At 40.6% G+C, this 22,526-nt stretch overlaps 1 protein-coding gene across 12 annotated transcripts in view; it reads right to left on the bottom strand.

Moving 5' to 3' along the window:
• Nucleotides 1–4,576: 4,576 nt before the first annotated feature.
• Nucleotides 4,577–22,526, bottom strand: part of LOC124148969 (ras-specific guanine nucleotide-releasing factor RalGPS1-like) — an 80,045-nt gene continuing 62,095 nt past the window's right edge. For all 12 annotated transcript variants that reach the window (XM_046520270.2, XM_046520264.2, XM_046520265.2 and 9 more), the window contains 15 exons: nucleotides 22,458–22,508; nucleotides 18,206–18,289; nucleotides 17,189–17,278; nucleotides 16,613–16,705; nucleotides 13,197–13,320; nucleotides 11,334–11,465; nucleotides 10,845–10,938; nucleotides 10,237–10,413; nucleotides 9,280–9,443; nucleotides 9,007–9,073; nucleotides 8,584–8,695; nucleotides 8,334–8,426; nucleotides 8,047–8,152; nucleotides 7,605–7,696; nucleotides 4,577–7,442 (listed from right to left, as the gene is read on the bottom strand). In XM_046520270.2, the coding sequence (XP_046376226.1) occupies nucleotides 7,413–7,442; nucleotides 7,605–7,696; nucleotides 8,047–8,152; nucleotides 8,334–8,426; nucleotides 8,584–8,695; nucleotides 9,007–9,073; nucleotides 9,280–9,443; nucleotides 10,237–10,413; nucleotides 10,845–10,938; nucleotides 11,334–11,465; nucleotides 13,197–13,320; nucleotides 16,613–16,705; nucleotides 17,189–17,278; nucleotides 18,206–18,289; nucleotides 22,458–22,508 (1,509 nt within the window). In that variant the 3' untranslated portion in view covers nucleotides 4,577–7,412. The remainder of the gene's footprint in view (nucleotides 7,443–7,604; nucleotides 7,697–8,046; nucleotides 8,153–8,333; nucleotides 8,427–8,583; nucleotides 8,696–9,006; nucleotides 9,074–9,279; nucleotides 9,444–10,236; nucleotides 10,414–10,844; nucleotides 10,939–11,333; nucleotides 11,466–13,196; nucleotides 13,321–16,612; nucleotides 16,706–17,188; nucleotides 17,279–18,205; nucleotides 18,290–22,457; nucleotides 22,509–22,526) is intronic.

Genomic DNA, 22,526 nt, shown 5'->3' with positions numbered 1-22,526 from the left:
CTCAAAAAGAGAGGTGACATGGGCGTATGGATGCACATCATGCTCTTCAGAAACATCTTACGCAGCACATGTATTCAAATCATATCCTCATTAGATGAGAAAGGTCTGTAAAGAACTACCTCAGTAAGTCAGTCACAATGACAGCGCGTCGTAATACATTTACATCAAGTACAAGACGTCAAAATGGCCGACACGATAAACGTGACGGGAGCGATTTCCGAAGTTGTTAATGAACCTGTGGCGGTTACATGTGTTAGTCATCATTGATCAACTGGCCGATCATTGAAAGGTGAATAAAGATGCGTCAAACAGACACTAAGGTAAATTCATAGATTGCTGGAGACGGTCAATGTCAGACTAGACACGGATGGAGTCGATACTACGATAGTTTAGATGTGCATTTCTTCATTTGTTCATTAGGATAGGCCCCAGCGAGGATATTCGTGAACAATCATGCAGTCACGCTCTCTGACATTTCTCAACGTATACTGAAACGCTAAGACCAAGAATAAAGGTTCTCAGTGATCAGAAAGAACGCTTATGTATGTTTTCGTGGTAGGGAATTCCCAAGGGTTTCCTCAGGAATGTGGAAGTAGTCCGTCGGTGTTTACGTCATTTCAAGAACACGGTCTCGTGAAAAACGTATGAACGTCAAATTGTGTCGTTCATACACTTATGAACGTCAGTTTCGCGGTCATGTGACCGACCTCTCGTCCAATGGAAAAGCTGTATATCGTGTAAACTTCAAATTAAAAAATTATATCTGTTTGAACAGGACAACTCGTTGTGTGTCTCCTAAGCAGACGCTTCTGAATCCATTCCAAACAGTTTGGGCAGGGCCCATATAGAGAAATATCCAAAAATCCGAAAGTAAACCTCCTTCCTAAGACAATTTCCCCTTCCTGTTCTCTCAAAACTTTGAGGTTGTTTTCATGGTCACTCTTCCTTCTTAGAATTGCAAAAAGTTCCTTTACTCTCTTGGGGTTTTCACTTGAACAAAAGATTATTTCCCTCATTTCTTCTTCCTACTTCTTCCTGCATGACTTCATAATTTTTCTCACGAACATATTTGGGAATGTAATATCTGGTACTATGTCTGCCACAGTGCTGCAGACATCTTCAGTAATATCATCAGAACTTTTTCTCTTGAAAGCAGAAAGGTTTGGTACTTGTATAACATCAGAGCAATCAGCACTGTCTGGAATCTCATCTGTACTTGGGTTGTATTCTGAACCAGAGTCAAGGTAATCACTATCCATAAGATCTTGTCCAACAGCAGTCAGTGCAGTGTTGTGCTCGTCAATCTTTTCACCCACTTTGGTGAGATTAGCGTTCATTTTACGAATTATGTTAAGTAACGCTGACTACATGTCAGACATATCCACCGAATCATGGTCGTTGGATGTTTGGAGACTTCGTTGCCTTGTGCTTTTTTGGAACTTGAAGTGCCAGCTGCAGTGAGACTGCCGTCGTCCGACTTCGGACTTTTCAAAGCTGCTTCAGCCATGTTTTACCAACACGTGGTTTTGTGTCATCCAGCCACGAAAGATAGGGCACGCAAGAGCCGCTACCATTAAACTTCCCTGGTGTAGGCAACGTTTTTTTTGTAATTGTACGCTTGAGTATAATTATATACTGCTTCACTAAGTTAGTCAGGCCTGAAATTATTCAGTGAGATATAACACGTCTCGACTCGGAGACAAGCCGCTAAGCACTGAGTCGCGCATGCGCTCTGCTATCTCACGTGATCTGGAACATTACGGGATTAGCCGATCGAATCAGTAAGTGACCACACAAGATCAATATTGAAACACATAGGATTAGGTTAAAATTAAAGGCAACATAGATCCAAATACATGTCATTGCACTCACAAATGTTGAGGTTTTGCGATTAGTATCCTGTCTGCACTGGCAGGTAGATATGTCACAATATAAGTTGTAGTAATATAATGTATCCCACATTAAGTTTGTTCCTCATTAGTTCTTTCAGGATGATTCTGGTCTTTTGGATTTCAGGTCTTTCACTTTGGAAAGTAGGTCTCCTCAAATAATGGAGAAACAGACATTCCTGCTGACATTTCAGTGCCTCAAACACTCACTCAGCTCTATCAGATGGCCTTTGTAACCTCAATGTTCATAGTACCATTTTCTGAGGACATCCCTTTAGGACATTACGGGTCACGTCAGAACGACCTTTCGCAAACTTTTACTGACCAATACGTCAATAAGACAAGAAGTCGACATTAGCCAATCAGAAAACAGCTTTTTCAGGATTTATGGCTCTAGTTTCAAACTGGCAACTACGCTAGAAACATATTTCGACAAATTCTTTATTATTAATTTGAAACTGAACAAAAGAAAATTCTGGAATGGCTAATAGATGGTCTAGATTGTATGGATTCAGTTGTAAAGTTCTCGTTCTGAATACCCTGTGTTAAAGTATTCGAGGTTGCATGATTAGAAAACACATTCCAACTGTCACTTTCCTGATCTGGTAAGCGACGTCTGATTGGTCGGATGAAAGGTCATTCTGAAGTGACGCGAAATGTCCTCAGATCTTTGTATCGAGAACTAACATCTGATTTTAATTGGATTGGATTAACTTGTATTGTAGAATAATCTTTTATTGTAGAATAATCTTTCAAATTTCAACTTTATTCTGATTCAGCATAATTAATCTGTTTCCCCCTAAATGTACATGTAATGCTGATCATCAAACTATTAATGCTTTCTCCAAGTTTTTAACACAGTCATCCATGCTTGTAGGCCAGGGCCAGCTAACACTGTGAGGCACTCAGTGAGGGACAGGGGTCTCCTTGCAGTCATGGTGAAATGTGATTTGCAGGATTTGCTGATTCATTGAAGTGGCTTTACAAAAAATTAATAAGAATGTGTAATCCCAAATTAGACTTTTGTTGCATGTGACCACTTTCTACCAGTTGTCGGACTTTCATTATTGTGGAAGCCCTGGTGGCTGAGTGGGTTAGATCACAGACTTGGTGTGCTGGCGATTAGGTGCCCCACTCACCCCAAAAGTACTTGAATTTGTACTGAACTAAGAAAGAGTTATCCCCAAAATGACTTGTTTACAGATCTTGTTGCCACATTTTACAGAACCCATTAAAGAGAATTGTAACTTTGAAGGATATTCTTTTCAATCTGTGTAAACATGGTATTGTATATATTGTTACCGGTATTGTAAAAATAAATAAATTACATTTTTGCATGTGTAGGTCGCTTGAATCTCATCACAAGTCTGGTTAAGACAGATTTGACTTCTCTGTATGTGCCATATTTGTTGTAGCAAAGTTTGTTTGAATGAAAAAGTGCCTGCAAGTTACAGTAATTATTCTACAGTTCAAAACATGCAATGCTGTATAGTTTTGTGAATAAAGTATGTTCAATGAAGTCATTTTGCATTGTCACTTTTGTAAAGAATTTTTATGTTGTTTGGAAGACACGATGTGTGAACAAACAAAGGGACATAACTCCTGACAAGTTAATCCACGATTAGTTATGAAAGAAAAACAAAGGAACTTTATCTCCTGTTCGGCAGACGACTAATGCCGATTTATTGGTGACCAATATGGAGCCATGATGGCCGGCTTCCCTGGAACCGGAGTCGCAGGCCACACAGTGCTGGATTGTACACACTGGTGCATGGATTGTACACACAGTGCTGGATTGTACACACAGTGCTGGATTGTACACACTGGTGCATGGATTGTACACACAGTGCTGGATTGTACACACACTGGTGCATGGATTGTACACACTGGTGCTGGATTGTACACACAGTGCTGGATTGTACACACTGGTGCTGGATTGTACACACAGTGCTGGATTGTACACACAGTGCTGGATTGTACACACTGGTGCATGGATTGTACACAGTGCTGGATTGTACACACTGGTGCATGGATTGTACACACTGGTGCTGGATTGTACACACAGTGCTGGATTGTACACACTGGTGCATGGATTGTACACACTGGTGCTGGATTGTACACACAGTGCTGGATTGTACACACTGGTGCTGGATTGTACACACAGTGCTGGATTGTACACACTGGTGCATGGATTTCAGGGCAGTATCTTCACATGAGCGAGTTGGTTTTAACACTGCTTTGAACAGTATTCTAGTTACATGACAGTGTGTCAGCTTAATGTGGGAGAAAAGCCTGAAGTGACAGGTCTCAGATATTCACAAGCATGGGTATGGCGCTGAAATAACTTAACGATCCATGAAGATCCGGGTTAGAATAGGTCTTACAAGAGGCGACTTACAGCATCGGGTGGTCAGGCTCGCTAACTTGGTTGATGCATGTCATCATATCCCAATTGCGTAGATTGCTCATGATGTCAATCACTGGATGGTCTGGTTCAGACTCGACTTATTACAGACTGCCATCTTATAGCTTAAATATTGCTGAGTGTGGCGTTAAACAACAAACAAACCAAGTAACAGGTCAAAACCGGATTCGAACCCAGGATCTTAGGTTTCTGGCATGTCCTTAGTCGACTGACCTGTGTCCCCCATCTTCACATGGATTGTAAAACAAAACAAACAGAAAGAGAGTTTTACAGTATTTTTTACTGCATGAAAAAAAAAATCTGTACATTTCAATATCAATAATGGTTACAAAATAGACCGCTAAGCAACTGAACTTAGCATTGACTGGAATGCAATACTCCTTTCGGTTAGTTATTACAACACCCCTTCACTAAATACACACAATCAGGGCTTAACAGCTTGCACAGTTAGCCCTAACCATGTATATCTGCGTCAAATCTTGTCAAATCTGTCCACATCCAGCAAGATAACAGGAATTCATCACCAGCCCCAAACATGTGTTTGTATAATCCTGTTTGCCCAAAAAATACAAACACATGTTTAGGGTTCAATAACCTGTTCTTCCAGGCAGGACCTAAAATAAACAAGACTGAATATTTTGGCAGCCAATGGGTGTAGTGGTGTAGTTGTCATAGCCGTGTGAAATCACCCCTAGAGGGGCGAGTCAACCGATGATATTATGAACGTATAATTTTTTGAGTAATACAGTTCAACCTTTTGATTTAAAAAAAATCCAAAGTCATGTATCCAAATTTCCATGTTTTTCCAACAAATCAGTATTACTCAAAAAAAGGAGATCAACTTGGGGTGACATTTCTCAGAATAACCTGCAATCTTGACCATTTTGAGAATAAATATGCCAATATATTTTGACGTATTTCTTGTGTAAAATACATGTGGTGACTAACGGTCACCAACCAGTGGTTGAGACTGCATGTTCTGAGAAGCTGCCAGCTGTTGCTGACTACATGAAATCAGCACCTGTCAATCATATCCGGGTCCTGTCAGGTGATAGCACTAAGAAAAACCTCATTATTATTCATTGTCAGTTTACCGCTTCTAAACGTATACTTCACAGCAACAGTAGTGATAACTTTGTGCATGTTTTTCTTCATATACATTAAATATTGACATCTTTTTTTGTTACAAATATATCTGTATCATATGAGGGTTACATGATATAGACAAATATCCGATAGTTGTAGCATGCTGCCAAACTAGCTACAGAACACATTAATAGGAATATAAGTCTGCCTCAACGTCAAATACCAATAATTTTACCAAGACTAGACACCTTTAGACTTGACATTTTTTCATTTTTTAAAAATAAATGTTCGAAAGTTTTGCAAATTTAGTTTTCGAGTTGAGGCAAATTGTTCCATAATCAAGCTAATATTTTTTAATCATTCAATTTTACTTATCAACTACAATAAATATATTACACTCAAGTTCACCTTAACTTATACAGCTTAGATTACACAGGTATGAGAAACCAGGGACTCAAGTTGGTGCACACTAAACATGCATAATAGAGCAAAAGGTTCAAGAAAACACCTCCCCTATGAAAAGTAAACATCAAAAAGAAAAAAAAGTAAAAAAATCTGTAAATTGGGGATGAAGATATTTAATACTGTTTTGTCGTTAATGTTCTAATAATGTATTTTCTATAAGACGTTTGGTCAATCAAATTGGGTCAAAAGCACTCATTTTATTTCTTTTTATTCTATAGCACTCGTGTCATGTTATGAAAGTTTCTCAAGGTACCAAAAATTCAATTTCATTGGACACCTAGATTGTAATTTGACTACCACCCTTAGACTAGGTAAATGTCCTTTGACTAGAAAAATACTCTACCCAAACATACTTTGTAGACCATATTTTGGACAAAATTAACTTTATTCAATGGAATCGGATCAATTGTGTTTCATCACAATAACTAAGGTATGCTTTTGTGTCATAATGATAAAAACTAAAAATGAGTTTTCCAGTAGAAGTACTGAAGTCATGGGAAAGATGTTTTTGCTTCATAGTGATTAAAAACTAAAAAAGTATTTTCCCACAGAATAAAGTATCCACTTGACTTGTACACGTTTGTGTGAAGGTCTTGCACATAAATACTGTGTTCTGTACAACCCGCTGCACAGTGCGTACAGCATTGCACAGAAAGCGTAAAACAAGTCTTGTCAATATGCTTCAAGACACAAACCATACAATCCATGATCTGTAACCATAAGCTGGTTGTCCAAGTCTTGAGAGAGTAATTCACATGGGTTTCCATATGAGTCATAATTAAAACCTGTCCTCCTCCATGAAGACGTCAAGCTCCCGTATAGTGCCAGAGGTCGTGACATTTAAAAGCACATCCCACAACATGTAAATGCCTAAAATCATCTACAAGATCTTCTCACACACAATCCGTCACGACCTCAAGCTCCTCTGTATAAGAGTCGACCTCTGAGAGAAGTTATCACAGAACGCACAGTTAGGATTGCACAGCTTATTGAGCACACTAACAACAAAGGGGGACAACTGCTGATGGCACTACCTACGGCAAGGTTCTACGGTGGCCAGTGGAGTCACTCTATCTAGGAGGCACGAGTAAGGGGTAATATTGCATAGAACCCGTTTTTTGGAAGCGCTGCACTGTGTCGCTATATCGTAATCTCCACGCCATCACCTCAAGGTGACACTCAACTCTTGGACGACGACGGTGTTGCACTGGCCATGGCGCACATGTCTTGGTTATGTTGGTTGTCATGGGAGATGGGGGTCACATGATGAGCATTTTAGTGTGGAGTGATTTGCTACGGAGGTTGCCTGAAAATAGGATGATGGTCTAGGAATGAGTATCCACTACAGCAAGGCGAGTTGCCGGGTGGTCGGCCCGTAACCATGACAATGAGCCTCCACCTCATGAGTGAGATAGTAGCCATGGAGCAGCAGAATCAGACCAGCTGATTGCCTGTTGCCATGGTGACTGGTCATGTGACTATCAGAACCAATCACGGCCCTTGTAGTGATGAAACTTGAGCAATCATGTTGAGAACAGCTTCTCGCCTCACTCAAATGACATCAGATTTACAGGAGGCTGAAAAATAAAATGAAACTGTCAGAAAGCTGCTAGCATAATTTTTTTCTTACATTTTTACATACATTCTCACCACAAATATTTACTCTTCCAAATGAATCCTTACATAATATTGATGATATTGCTAAGATTTATTCCTAGATGATGAAATGTTGCACTCACCCGATGCGAATACCTCTTTGATGCTTCGCTCAAGTATCTGCACCACTGCAAGGCTTGTGATTGTGAACCCGCTCGAAATTTGTACACATTTCCTGAAATAAACAAACCATCCATCAAACACCTGTACTTATGTTACAGATACTTCAATGTCTTGCACACCCTAAAGAATAATATAACACAAACTTTTACACACACAAAAAAAAAGTCTACAAAAATGAGAATAGGCCACAAAGTAATTTCTTGTTTTATTGGGTATTCTTGATGAATGTTTAGTGGCATATGATGTTTTATTAAAACGTCAGTTTCCTTAAAAATATTTTAAAAAATAACTGAAAATACAGGAGGTTAAAATATATATATATATTTAATGAAGAACTTATTCAAAATTTAGTGTATGTGAAAGAAATAGACTAAATATTCCAGTGACTGGAGAATGTCTTACCCCTGACAGGATCTGTAAGCTGGAATGCATCAGGCTGCAGTGGGTTATCTCCCATGACCACCATCCAACCAACCACCGACATCATCTTGCTTGGATTCGACTTAAACTGCAATAGGTGGGACATAACATTTTAATTCTTGAGAAAACAATTTAAATCCAAACACTTAATTATAAATTAAGCAACAAAATTATTTCACACAAAGTTATAAGTGGCAATTATTTCCGTTACATCACTGATTTGAACAGATGCAATAATAACTGAATGAATGGCTATTTAGAATACTCACAGCATTGCGATCTGTACCACGTAAGGATTTCGCTGGGTAGAACAACAGATTTGTACCCCACATGGCGACCCAATACCGTGTCCATGACGACACCTGAAACATAAAACAGTTGGTAATAACTTGGCTTCGACAGGGAACGTTGTGAGTGAATGTTGTTTTGAGACATAGTCATCATGCGACTCCTAAATAATCAATCCTGGACTGGACAAACCAATGGTTGATAGCACGAGCAACTGATACTGTGACATACCGTTGGTTTCTTCCCCTCCTTGAGCAGCGTCTTCCTCTTCAAACAGCTTTCACAAGTAAAACTGGCCTGGAATATAGCTTCTGGGGGTTCCTCCGAGTCATGGAAATGCACACTGAAATCAGCACCGTCAATGTGAAATATACATGTGCCTGACAAAATCACCACAACTATGCCAGTATTCCAGTATTCTTTTAGGGTAAAAATATTATTATACTTATCCTGACTCATAATTAATGCTTATATCTCCTCATTTCTGAAAGGTAGTGGAAATTCCTGAACTGTGTTCCCAGTACAGAGAAAACATCTCACCCGAATGCAACCCTAGACCGCACACGTTACCAAGCCCAGTTACTCGTCACTCTCTCATTTCCCCTACTCAAAATCAAATTGCATCCCAAACCAATATCTGAACTGAACACTTACCTGTCTTTATTGGGCCAAAACGACTCGGGTTCACTAGACGTGGAATCTAAGTGCTCTCTACCTTCGACTGAAATTGACAACATAATTATCAAAACATGTTCATTTCAAGGTCATATTACCAGCAATATACAATAAGCAGAATCAGAACGCAAACCAGGTATACAAGTATTGATCATCATGGACGGTACACATCAAGGCACTGTATATAACTACTTATCCTCATCCCAAATAACCATCAAAGTCAAAAGCCATTAGATAATACATTTGACTTACGATTTTGAAATTTACTACAGACGGATCCGTCGCTGGAGGCACATGGGGACTCCTCAAGGACGCTGTCGTCCAGCAGGTGGCGGATGCCCTGGACGTAGGGGGCGGTGGTGCGGGAGGGGAGGCTGTACGTGCGGTCAGCCTGGGGGTGGGTGCAGCTCATGAAACTGAAACAGTCAACATATTTACTTATTGTGATGTATTCATTGTCAGAGTCATCATTTACAAAGAAAATCCCCTTGACAAGCAGATATTTGTTTGTTTGTTGTTTAACGCTGCACTCAGCGATATTCCAGCTATATGACGACAGTCTGTAAATAGTTGAGTCGAGACCAGACAATCCAGTGATTGACATCATGAGCATCAATCTATGCAATTGGGATACAAAGACATGCATCTATCAAGTCAGCAATCCTGACAACCCGATCCCGTTTGTCGCCTCTTACGACAAATTTTTAACCCGGATCTTCACAGGTCGACCAGCTATTAACATCATCAGAGCAGCAGGTGGCTCCATGGTTGGTGAATCAACTCATGTCTTTAACTGACCGTGAAGATCCGGGGTAGAATAGGTCTTCAGCAACCCATGCTTGCCGTAAAAGGCGACTATGCTTGTCGTAAGAGACGACTAACGGGATCGGGTGGTCAGACTCGCTGACTTGGTTGATGCATGTCATTGTATCACAATTGCGTGGACCGATGCTCATGTCAATCACTGGATTGTCTGGTCCAGACTCAATTATTTACAGCCCGCCGTCATATAGCTGGAATATTACTGAGAATGGCGCTAAACAACAAACAAACATGTACTTAACTGTCAGCCTCAGCCACAGAGAAGATGCTTGAAAATGACTAACAAACAAATAGCTGTGATATACAGTGGAGACACAGCGAGGCTTGGTTTAGATAATGTGATATTTGGTTTTGATGTGACAACATGTGAAAACAGAAAAAACCTACTTAGCGCTTAAGCTGCGTGACTTTCTGTGCGAAGGTGCGAACTTGGAGCCGGCTCCAGGTGAGAGCATGTTGCGTGGTTCCGTGGAGGGGGAGGCGGGGACGTGGTGATGGGAGCTGACATCCTCCCGGGACGACGAGTTGGACTGGGAGTGAGGGGGTTCCAGCTTCAGGGATAACCTGCAACACGAATACATCATCAATACATCGCTCTCATACTCAAAAACAACACTGCATCAATACATCTCTCTCATACTCAAAAACAACACTGCATCAATACATCTCTCTCATACTCAAAAACAACACTGCATCAATACATCGCTCTCATACTCAAAAACAACACTGCATCAATACATCTCTCTCATAATCAAGAACAACACTGCATCAATACATCGCTCTCATACTCAAAAACAACACTGCATCAATACATCTCTCTCGTACCTAAAAACAACACTGCAGCAAAACATCTCTCTCATTCTTGACAGTTACTTCTTATACATAGCCAAAGAAATAAACCAATGGATGTTCAAAATTACAGAAAGAATCATTATCCTCAACAGTTTGCTCAGCATTTTGAAATGAGTGAGACGTCAAGTTGAACTGGTACATACTTGTAGTTGTCATCCTCGACAAACTTCTGGAGCTCCTCGATGTAGCGGACTGACTTCAGGTAGTTTTGTACGTGCTCCAACACTGGAAGGTGGTCTGCAATACACCAAATCAACCGTTTAACAACAACAACAGGTAGCTGTCAGACCATCAACAACTCCTAGGTAGCCAGATCAGATAGACTTGTGTAAAAAAATCAGGATGATGTACAAAAATAGAAAAAAATAAATATGACATTATATAAAAACATTTCATGTATGCAGTGTTTGCCCTCTATCCTACTACACTGTGTAACTTGTTAACTCCACAACTATCAATAGCGGACAAGCATACAGCAGATGGAAAAAAATGGCTTTAAAATTATTATTTTTTAAAAATCACTTTTATTTTTTTTTTAGGATAGTCAGAATCTGTAACCCAATATTATTTTAAAGTCTTCAGTACATTGCTTAATGTTTATATATATAGACTTGTGAGGAACTTGTACACACCGTATTGCGACTGCTGGAAGTCTGCAATGACTCGCAGGATGTTGTTCATCTGTAGTCTGCGAGGCTGACTCTCCATGCCGCCGTGGTGCGGATGTGCCACGTCAATGTAGATCAGGTCAGTCAGGTACAACCCTGCAGTGGACAAGCGTATATCATGTTTGGTAGTTCATGTCAGAAACATACAAGCACATATTAGGCCACATAAATGTGTGATAAATTCAGTTAAGTATTTGGCGTTTAATAATCATCTATACAGAAAAAGCATTGGCAAACAGTGTCAAAATTAAACAATATATTTATGAATTATTTACATGAAACACTTTTTAGTAGATGTATTTTGTTTAATTAGTTGGCATAAGGTTTATGTATCATCTCAGAATGTTTTAAACAGAAAACCTTTTTGTTCCCTTGATTGATTAATTAATTAGATAAGCTTAAAATGATGTCCTTACACTTCTTTTATTGAATAATTCATTAATTATACTGATTTTCTACCTGCTGGGATACAAAGCATATTCAAAAGAGTGCATTTCAGGTGTTGTCCAACAGAAGGTTTTGGGGTGATGCATGAACTATGACTAGTTGTGAAGAAGCCATGACTGTCTGGCTCATCACAATGACAATCAATATTCCAGGAGTGGATTTGAATACTACGCCCCAGGGTCTCACTGACTCACTCATCCTCACTTGTCAGGATGACACAACCCATCTTTATCATTTGTTATGCAAGCTGTGTCTAATTCTGGGCTAGAAATAGCCTTCTGATGTCCATGAAATATGATGAAAGAATCTTCAAAATTTCCATAACATATTCATGATGAAATACCTGTCACAATACATCATTACATCGGGATTTGTTTCACACAATACTTGAAATGAACAAAAGTTGTCTATGATTTTCTGTTTTTATGCATTCTTGCAAATTTGAGAGTATTTCCTGTCATGACATTCGGGGATAATATGTCAGGTGGGTCATAACATACGTGAGTCCGAATCCAGCCTTGCAATTGCAACTGTAACTTGAGTTAAACATACATTGACAGACCTGCAATCTACATAAACAGCCAGATACCCCTGCTACTATCGAGACATCAAACTGCTGCCTGCTTGGTGTACATAATCAGTTTGCAATGTACAACCCTCAGGCAGACTGATATTTACGTCTCATTTGAATGATGGACATGAAATTGACGAGTAATCTCGGCTGATTGAGCTTAATCTACACGGATTATTACAGTGAAATGCACAAGTTAATGAGTGAAATAGACGTTTGGATACATCCAACCTTCTTCCTCCAACATAATACCCTTGTCCAATGAACCTATTTGTTATGCCTGAAATTTTCATCATCCAAATGCAAAACAAATTAAATGCAAAACAATAAACGTGACATTAAACAACAGCTTTGATCTGATCTAAATACATGATAAGGATGCTAATCTCCCTCCGTGTTTATTGATTACGGCCAATTTCTAAGTTTCTTCTGATTTTATTTACAACTTTCCTCCCAAGCCCTAAAGTGAATTTGTTTTTGCAGGTGAGAACGACCCCGCCTAACTCCTTACTCCAGCTCACTCCTCCCTCCATATGGCCAATGGCCGTTTAGTTAACTAGGTAGACATTTTCAGTAAGAACCTTGGTTCACGCAGAATAAACAGAATTACATAGAGAGAAAAAAACATTGTTGAATTGGTTAGCATAACACTCAGTTGTTCTTTCAACGTTATTTATTTTTATTTTTTTAATGAGAATTTAGTAGCCAGACTTCAAATGACTTCAAACACAAAAGCCTATTCTGGTGGTACTCAGGGTCTAAGTGAAAGTGGTCTGCTCTGTGACACTGTGAAATGTGCAGAAACTCACCTAGATACGGAATACATGGGAGCTTGACATTCTCCATGTAATCTCGTAACTTCTGTCGATTACTGTTCTCAGAAAACAGGTCAGCCATTTTTTCATACATTGATTTGTCTTTCTTGGAAAGCATCTGAAATAAACAAGCATTTATTTTTAACTGGCTAGACAAGCTAATTTCAATAGAATTTTGATTTTATGCATAGAAATGGTACCCCAGCATCCCTCACTTGTCTCAAGTGCCAACTATGGAGAGTCAAGTGGTCAAACTGTGTCACTGATGCTCTACCCTGATGGCATGTCTTAATGTTCATGCTTTCAACCACTGGTTCTGGGGACATAGCTAGAATACTAGGTCTTCAGCAACCCATGCTTGCCGTAACAGGCGACTATGCTTGTTGTAAGAGGCGATTAACGTAATCGGGTGGTCAGGCTCGCTAACTTGGTTGATCAATGCATGTCAACATATCCCAATTGCGTAGATCAATGCTCATGATGTCAATCACTGGATTGTCTGGTCTAGACTCGATTATTAACAGACTGTCGTCATATTGCTGTTATATTGCTGAATGTGGCGTTAAACAAGAAACAAACAAAACAGCCAGGTCACCCTCAACAGAGTTTTGGTACAACACTATGTTTGCTAAAACGAATCATATGATAATGTTTACCTACAACACCTTTCATTATCTACCCACAAACATCAAAACAATTCACAAATGTTGGCTTCATTAAAACTATTTTCAGAAGCATACAAATTCCATCGCAGACAAACAATCCCAAAATAACATCTAATCACCAATTACCTCCATCCATGACCCAATTACAACAAATTCCTGCCTACATAATCAAAGGAGGTCCACACAACTACTCCTGGATGGGCCATTTAGAACATACTGATGTAGCTAAACTGAATATCACAGCCAAATGTCAGGACAAATTACTCTGTTGTTTACATGGAAATATCAGCTTCCCACCAGCCTTGTTTCCTATCTGATGGAAACACAGAGCAGGAAGTATTGCCTTTACAAAGCTTTAGATACATATCAAACAAACACATGGTACTAATCTAATTTGACCTTGCGCAATGTAATTATAACAGCATTCGTAAATACGTCACATGGCTTATTGATTGCTTGGCAACCAAACAGTCATGTCAGGGTAACCTAGACAATGTATTTTGATCTTTAAAAAATATAATTCTGTAATTACATTCCTGAATATTACATATATTTCAGTTATTGCATTTTCATAATATCGTAAATGCAGAATTACAGGGGAAAAAGTTTGGTTAAGTAGCTTAACTGGATTCAAATTGCTGAGGTTTCCTAATTGTATCTGTCTGGCCGGTGAAAATAAAAACTCACCCTGTATTTTATTTGATATAATTATATACTGCCCTAAAAAAGTTAAGAACACCCATTTTTTTCATTTGACTACAGTTAATCTGGCAGATGAAGTAGTCTTTTGAAAAAGATCAGGTGTTCTTCTTTTGCTTAAATATATTTTATTGACGTGGTCAATAGGATTGGTGGCGCAAAAGTTATCCAACCTAGGTGGCCCCCTCCCTAACTTCTATAGTAGTAGTATATATGTTTGATGTTTGTTACAAATCAGAAATTTCCATAACCTAGTGTTATCTAAAAGCTACTTCTGTTTGGAAGTGATCACATAAACCAAATTACAAATGGTAACGAAAAACCCCATACAAATTATCAAAACTCTTTCAACTTCAATTGAATTTGGTTTATATGCTATTACAGAAAACATCAAGAATGATTGACAGGCAATGAAGCGGACATCAGTGAAATTGATTACTGACAATCAATCTTCCATTTGTGATAGGTCTAGAGGTTTATTAAATCAAACACTGTCTGTCCTTTGTATTATCTTGCACAAATTGCGTACTAGACCAAAGCAGACTCGTCAATATTGACAGATTTAGATTGACGCTGACCCACTCTCCAGGGCCAGTCACAGGCCTGTGATTACAGAGTCACAGGATCACAGGATGCACGGGCCAAATCGATGATGAAAACAAAAACTTCATCGTCAGCTCGCAAGGATCGGGGTGGTGTTAACTGTCTAAACACCATCAGATAACTGTCTCAACATCGGGCGCCAAATTTACATATTTGGACAGAAAACTAGCAAACAGGTGATCACCATTCAGGCAGCGAGTGGGGCTTTCTAAAACTAGGGTTCTCTACCGTGCTAAATTTGTTATTCATGCATGGACGCTAAATGCTATAGAAACACACATCAAACACTCTTCAGGATATAAAACATTGATTGAGTGAGTTTTTTAGCAAACACTCTGGGGGATGTTTTGGTATGGATGTATGGCTGCATCATGATGGTGAAATATCACCTGTACTATAATACCAGGACAAACAGATTGTGCCGAGTCAGCAAATACCGATCTTTTACACTGAAGGACGCTGGAAATTACGGGACTATAGTGCATAATTGATGTTCAAGAGTGACATCCAAAAGGGACGTTTCCTTCCACCATACAGAGCCTTACGTTGACATTAAGAGAAAAACCTCAGTTGGTATTTGGCTTCTCCGAGGTGACTGTTGTTTTTGGGGAGCAGTTTGTTTGAATTATTTCTAAATATTCTACACGATGAGGAACACGCTAACTCCTACAGTCATGTACTATGCAGGTGTCGTTTTATTTAGGTCGTGTGCACCAAAGATAGACCTGCACAATACTAGATTCAGACTCTGCCGATCCTAATTTCTTGCTGAATCCAACAGTACGAGAACAATCAAATACACAGCCTTGTGTAGATAATCTGTATCATTGATGACTTGAAAATATATCAATATTACTATCGCAAGAAAAAACTCATATTCATATTAAATATTAGGGGTGAAACGATACAGGAAAGTCACGATACGATACATATCATGCTATACAGGTCACGATATGATAAGTATTGTGGTACGCATATTTACATCAAATTGCATGGAAACTATGTGACTACAAATATTTCAAGGCAGGTTCAATAGGAAAAGCTAGCTGTAGACACATGTTCGTAAATACTATTTTAAGAAGTGAACTTGAAACGCTAACGCCTCCCTGTAGTGAACGACCTCCTACAACAAGCATGTGGTACTGGCAGCCTCGGCAGCCTCGGCAGCCTCGGCCGCCCCAGAATCTCCACGTGGTACTGGTGGCCTCAGCCGCCACAGAGTCTCCACGTGGTGATGGGGGCCACGGCAGCCCCAGAATCTCCACGTGGTGATGGGGGCCTCAGCCGCTACAGAATCTCTATGTGGTACTGGCGGCCTCGGCCGCCCCAGAATCTCCACGTGGTTATGGGGGTACATTAGACCAGGAATATCGTCGTAGATTGCATATGGATTACAAATCCCTCGGTACGAAACAAAATGATAAAAGAACGAGTATAACTTACCATCCATGTTCTGGACAGCCGGAACACTGCAGCACTCTGCAATGCCGAAATTACTGCCATAACTGCATGTAGGTTGTTGAGGTCAAGAAGTTTCTGAAATGTGAAATTGACATGAAATGAGCATCAATTCAGTGAAATGTACATGCAACCTACATCCCCACTTACTTGACACATTGTACGGACTGATCTACCCCACTTCTAGCTTTACTTTCAAAAATAAAGTATTCTACTTTCTAAAGTTAAATTGAAAATTTAAATTTAAGTAGAATCAAATTCTTTTTTCAAGACCTAATTATATCAGCATGATCTTATTTGTACTTAAACCATGGAACTACAGCCACAATAACTGGACTGCTTGGATCAGACATATTGTACTCTATAACATGTCGTCTATCACAAAAGTTTGAAACAGAAAATGTTTCAAAACTTGTATTTGAAATTGACATGAAATGAACATAATTTTCAATACTAACAAGATGCTTGAAAGTATAAATGATATTCAAGACATTCAAGTAGTTTGAACATATCCATGCACACAATCTGTGCATAAGACGACTTCACAATGTTATAACATACCTTTGCAATCTTGATAAAATGAGACAAGACCTCGGCTCGGGTCTTCAAGGTTTGACAGTTTAATATCTCCTTTTGTACCCAGAAGTTGACCTGGAAGAGAGTCCAAATGCATAATGTATCTGAAAAACTGTGGTGATGGCATTGTGAAATAACTAGAAAAACTATATAAAATGTCTAAAATGAAAATATTGGGTTAAGCTAACTGTCAAGGGCATGCATCTTCCATCAGGTGTCAAACCAACCACTAGATACTCATTGAGTCTTTAAATCCACAACAGAAAACACCAGCTGCTAAAAAGTTCAAGAATCAATTTCAACATTTTCTTGCTAAAAGCATGACCGACAAATAGGATAAGGAAGCATGTCTATTAGCCAAAATATTTTGGTTTGGGGGTCAAATAATATCGCTATCTTCTTAGCTGTGATAATAACACATTTGCTTGTCTATAATCTTAAATTTGGGCTTCAAACGAGCTAGTTGGTTAAGCCAGACATGAAATCGATTACTGAAAGGCAATACGCAGATAGGTACTTGGCACACTGCCAACAGGCCAAAGATCGTACATTTCATTCACGAGCATGAAGAACATACATGGGTTTTGTTTGCATAGCTGAAGGGTATTTCAGCAAAGAGCGGTTATTAGATCCTCGTGTGTATTTCACACAACTGAAACTCTGAATGAGGAATGTTTGTGACTTATTAGTAATTACATATCTAGCCGAGCATTGCTGACAATCTTGGCATTGATTCCGAACTGACTGACTTGAGTGCAGCAGTGTTTGGAATGTGACAGGTTGTTTATTTTAGGTCTGTGTATGCGTGTTTGAGCAGTCTAATAGCAGATAATATGTTGAAGTGAAATGTACAAGTGGAGAAGTGAAATGTACAAGTGGGCTGAAATGAACGCCAATTCCAACCTTTCTATTTTTTTACAATAACAAAACGGTTTTCCATAGACTTCTAATGAAGTGCACTGCATCAGAAAATGACATTGCTGAAATGAGGATGTAACTTACATGGTTGAATCGTCTCGTGAAAGCGACGACATTGGGGGCTTTGATGAGCTTCTCCTTCGTCGTCCACGCACATGATGTAAGCTCCTGAAATTGACAACAATACACAATATAATGTACGCAATGCATCTCCAGCTCATTCCTCTCATCCCAGGTAGGCAAAGAAACATTGCCCAGAGCACTTGGCCTTCCATCATGGAAGAGCTGCTTACAATACTTCAACTACTTCTTGTTGTGGAAGATACATTGCTTATTTCAAGGCTGCACTGTCTTTTCCCCATATAGGTAGGTAGATTACTGTCAATGTGCAAGTGAAATGAACTCGTTTCACACTGACACACAAACTATCAAAGACTGTGAGCCAAAATTTCTACAAGGAGACAAAACCTGCCACATAGATGAGATTTCTACAAGGAGACAAAACCTGCCACATAGATGAGATTTCTACAAGGAGACAAAACCTGCCACATAGATGAGATTTCTACAAGGAGACAAAACCTGCCACATAGATGAGATTTCTACAACGGTGTCAGTGTTACAGTCATCCACATGGTATGCTTTCCAGACAAGTCAATCTGAAGCGTTTGTAAGTTGTTTTGAGATTGCCACTTGAGGGTAATTAGTGTGAATAAATTGATCTTTTTTCTTTCCCAAGAGTTTCCTGGTATGCAGAAAAGGGCTTGAAATTGATTACTTGTTCTGAGTTGTACAATTTCAAAGCTTCATATTCAACCACTAAAGGGTAAAACCTTGTTTGTTTAACGCCACACTCAGTAGTATTAGAGCTACATAGCGCAGCCAGGAAATATTGTGTCAGGACCAGACAATCCAGTGATGGTGACCCACAGTCAACAAAGTCAACAAGTCTGTAGTCTATTTTAACCCTTACTATCCACACAAGAGCCTTTTACCCCAGAGAAGGCATAATACACAAATAGTGGGTCACAGTCACTACATTACTGGGGCACAGTCCTACATTACTGGGGCACAGCCCTACAAAACTGGGGCACACCCCTTCATTACTGGGGCACAGCCCTACACAACTGGGACACAGTCCACATTACTGGGGCACAGTCCTACATTACTGGGACACAGTCCTACATTACTGGGGCACAGTCCTTCATAACAGGGGCACAGTCCTTCATTACTGGGACACAGTCCTACATTACTGGGACACAGTCCACATTACTGGGGCACAGTCCTACATTACTGGGACACAGTCCTACATTACTGGGGCACAGTCCTTCATAACTGGGACACAGTCCACATTACTGGGGCACAGTCCTACATTACTGGGACACAGTCCTACATTACTGGGGCACAGTCCTTCATAACAGGGGCACAGTCCTACATTACTGGGACACAGTCCTACATTACTGGGACACAGTCCTACATTAATGGGGCACAGTCCTACATTACTGGGACACAGTCCTACATTACTGGGGCACAGTCCTACATAACAGGGGCACAGTCCTACATTACTGGGACACAGTCCTACATTACTGGGGCACAGTCCTACATTACTGGGGCACAGTCCTACATTACTGGGGCACAGTCCTACATTACTGGAGCAAAGTACTACATTACTGGGGCACAGTCCTACATTACTGGGGCACGGTCCTACATTACTGGGACACAGTCCTACATTACTGGGGCACAGTCCTACATTACTGGGGCACAGTCCTACATTACTGGGGCACAGTCCTTCATTACTGGGGCACAGTCCTACATAACAGGGGCACAGTCCTACATAACAGGGGCACAGTCCTACATTACTGGGACACAGTCCTACATAACAGGGGCACAGTCCTACATAACAGGGGCACAGTCCTACATTACTGGGACACAGTCCTACATTACTGGGACACAGTCCTACACAACTGGGGCACAGTCCTACATTACTGGGGCCTAGTCACTACATTACTGGAGCAAAGTACTACATTACTGGGGTACAGCCCTACATTACTGGGGCAAAGTACTACATTACTGGGACACAGTCCTACATTACTGGGGCACAGTCCTACATTACTGGGGCACAGTCCTACATTACTGGGGCACAGTCCTACATTACTGGAGCAAAGTACTACATTACTGGGGCACAGTCCTACATTACTGGGGCACAGTCCTACATTACTGGGACACAGTCCTACATTACTGGGGCACAGTCCTTCATTACTGGGGCACAGTCCTACATAACAGGGGCACAGTCCTACATAACAGGGGCACAGTCCTACATTACTGGGGCACAGTCCTACATAACAGGGGCACAGTCCTACATAACAGGGGCACAGTCCTACATAACAGGGGCACAGTCCTACATTACTGGGACACAGTCCTACATTACTGGGACACAGTCCTACACAACTGGGGCACGGTCCTACATTACTGGGGCCTAGTCACTACATTACTGGAGCAAAGTACTAAATTACTGGGGTACAGCCCTACATTACTGGGGCAAAGTACTACATTACTGGGGCACAGTCCTACATTACTGGGGCCTAGTCACTACATTACTGGGGCACAGTCCTACATTACTGGAGCAAAGTACTACATTACTGGGGCACAGTCCTACATTACTGGGGCACAGTCCTACATTACTGGGGCATAGTCCTACATTACTGGGGCATTGTCCTACATTACTGGGACACAGTCCTACATTACTGGGGCCTAGTCACTACATTACTGGGGCACAGTCCTACATTACTGGAGCAAAGTACTACATTACTGGGGCACAGCCCTACAAAACTGGGGCACACCCCTTCATTACTGGGGCACAGCCCTACACAACTGGGACACAGTCCTACATTACTGGGGCACAGTCCTACATTACTGGAGCAAAGTACTACATTACTAGGGCACAGTCCTACATTACTGGGGCACAGTCCTACATTACTGGAGCAAAGTACTACATTACTGGGGCATAGTCCTACATTACTGGGGCATTGTCCTACATTACTGGGGCACAGTCCTACATTACTGGGGCACAGTCCTACATTACTGGAGCAAAGTACTACATTACTGGGACACAGTCCTACATTACTGGGGCACAGTCCTACATTACTGGAGCAAAGTACTACATTACTGGGGCATAGTCCTACATTACTGGAGCAAAGTACTACATTACTGGGGCACAGTCCTACATTACTGGGGCACAGTCCTACATTACTGGGGCAAAGTACTACATTACTGGGGCAAAGTACTACATTACTGGGACACAGTCCTACATTACTGGGGCCTAGTCACTACATTACTGGGGCACAGTCCTACATTACTGGAGCAAAGTACTACATTACTGGGGCACAGTCCTACATTACTGGGGCACAGTCCTACATTACTGGGGCACAGTCCTACATTACTGGGGCACAGTCCTTCATTACTGGGGCACAGTCCTACATTACTGGGGCACAGTCCTACATTACTGGGGCAAAGTACTACATTATTGGGGCACAGTCCTACATTACTGGGGCACAGTCCTACATTACTGGGGCAAAGTACTACATTACTGGGGCACAGTCCTACATTACTGGGGCAAAGTCCTTCATTACTGGGGCACAGTCCTACATTACTGGGGCACAGTCCTACATTACTGGGGCAAAGTACTACATTATTGGGGCACAGTCCTACATTACTGGGGCACAGTCCTACATTACTGGGGCAAAGTACTACATTATTGGGGCAAAGTACTACATTATTGGGGCACAGTTCTACATTACTGGGGCACAGTCCTACATTACTGGGGCAAAGTACTACATTATTGGGGCACAGTTCTACATTACTGGGGCACAGTCCTACATTACTGGGGCAAAGTACTACATTACTGGGGCACAGTCCTACATTACTGGGGCATAGTCACTACATTATTGCATTGTCTTCCTGATAACAAATGCGGATGTACGAGACTATTTGAAACACTACAGTAGACCACACTTGAAAACGTGGGCGTTAAATTGTGCAATGTTCCTAGGTGTGTCAGTTGTATCACATTCTTCATTCAAACAACGAGAGGTCATGTGGATTTGGGACGTACACACTTCCACATTTCCGCTTATCGAGGACATCTTTACCATCCAACATACAGACACAATTGTATTGTTTCTGTGTTGTTCTGTAAGAATATACTCACATATTGAGAAATGAAATATGTGGAGAAACATGTGGTATATAACATGCGTTAAGCCTCCAGTAGATCCCTACATTCCAATTCTTCCACGAAATATTCCCAGACAATAGGTTCTAAATAAAAGCAGTTACTTACATCAGGTTCAATGGACTGGAAAACTGGCAAATCGAGGAGAGTTATCTGACTCTGGAAACAGAAAAGAAA

This window comes from Haliotis rufescens, unplaced genomic scaffold (assembly GCF_023055435.1).
Source record: "Haliotis rufescens isolate VD_foot unplaced genomic scaffold, xgHalRufe1.0.p SCAF_8, whole genome shotgun sequence".
In the NCBI taxonomy this organism is placed as follows: domain Eukaryota; kingdom Metazoa; phylum Mollusca; class Gastropoda; order Lepetellida; family Haliotidae; genus Haliotis; species Haliotis rufescens.
The sequence above is the reverse complement of the archived record's forward strand: the minus strand, read 5'-3'. Positions and strand labels throughout refer to the sequence as shown.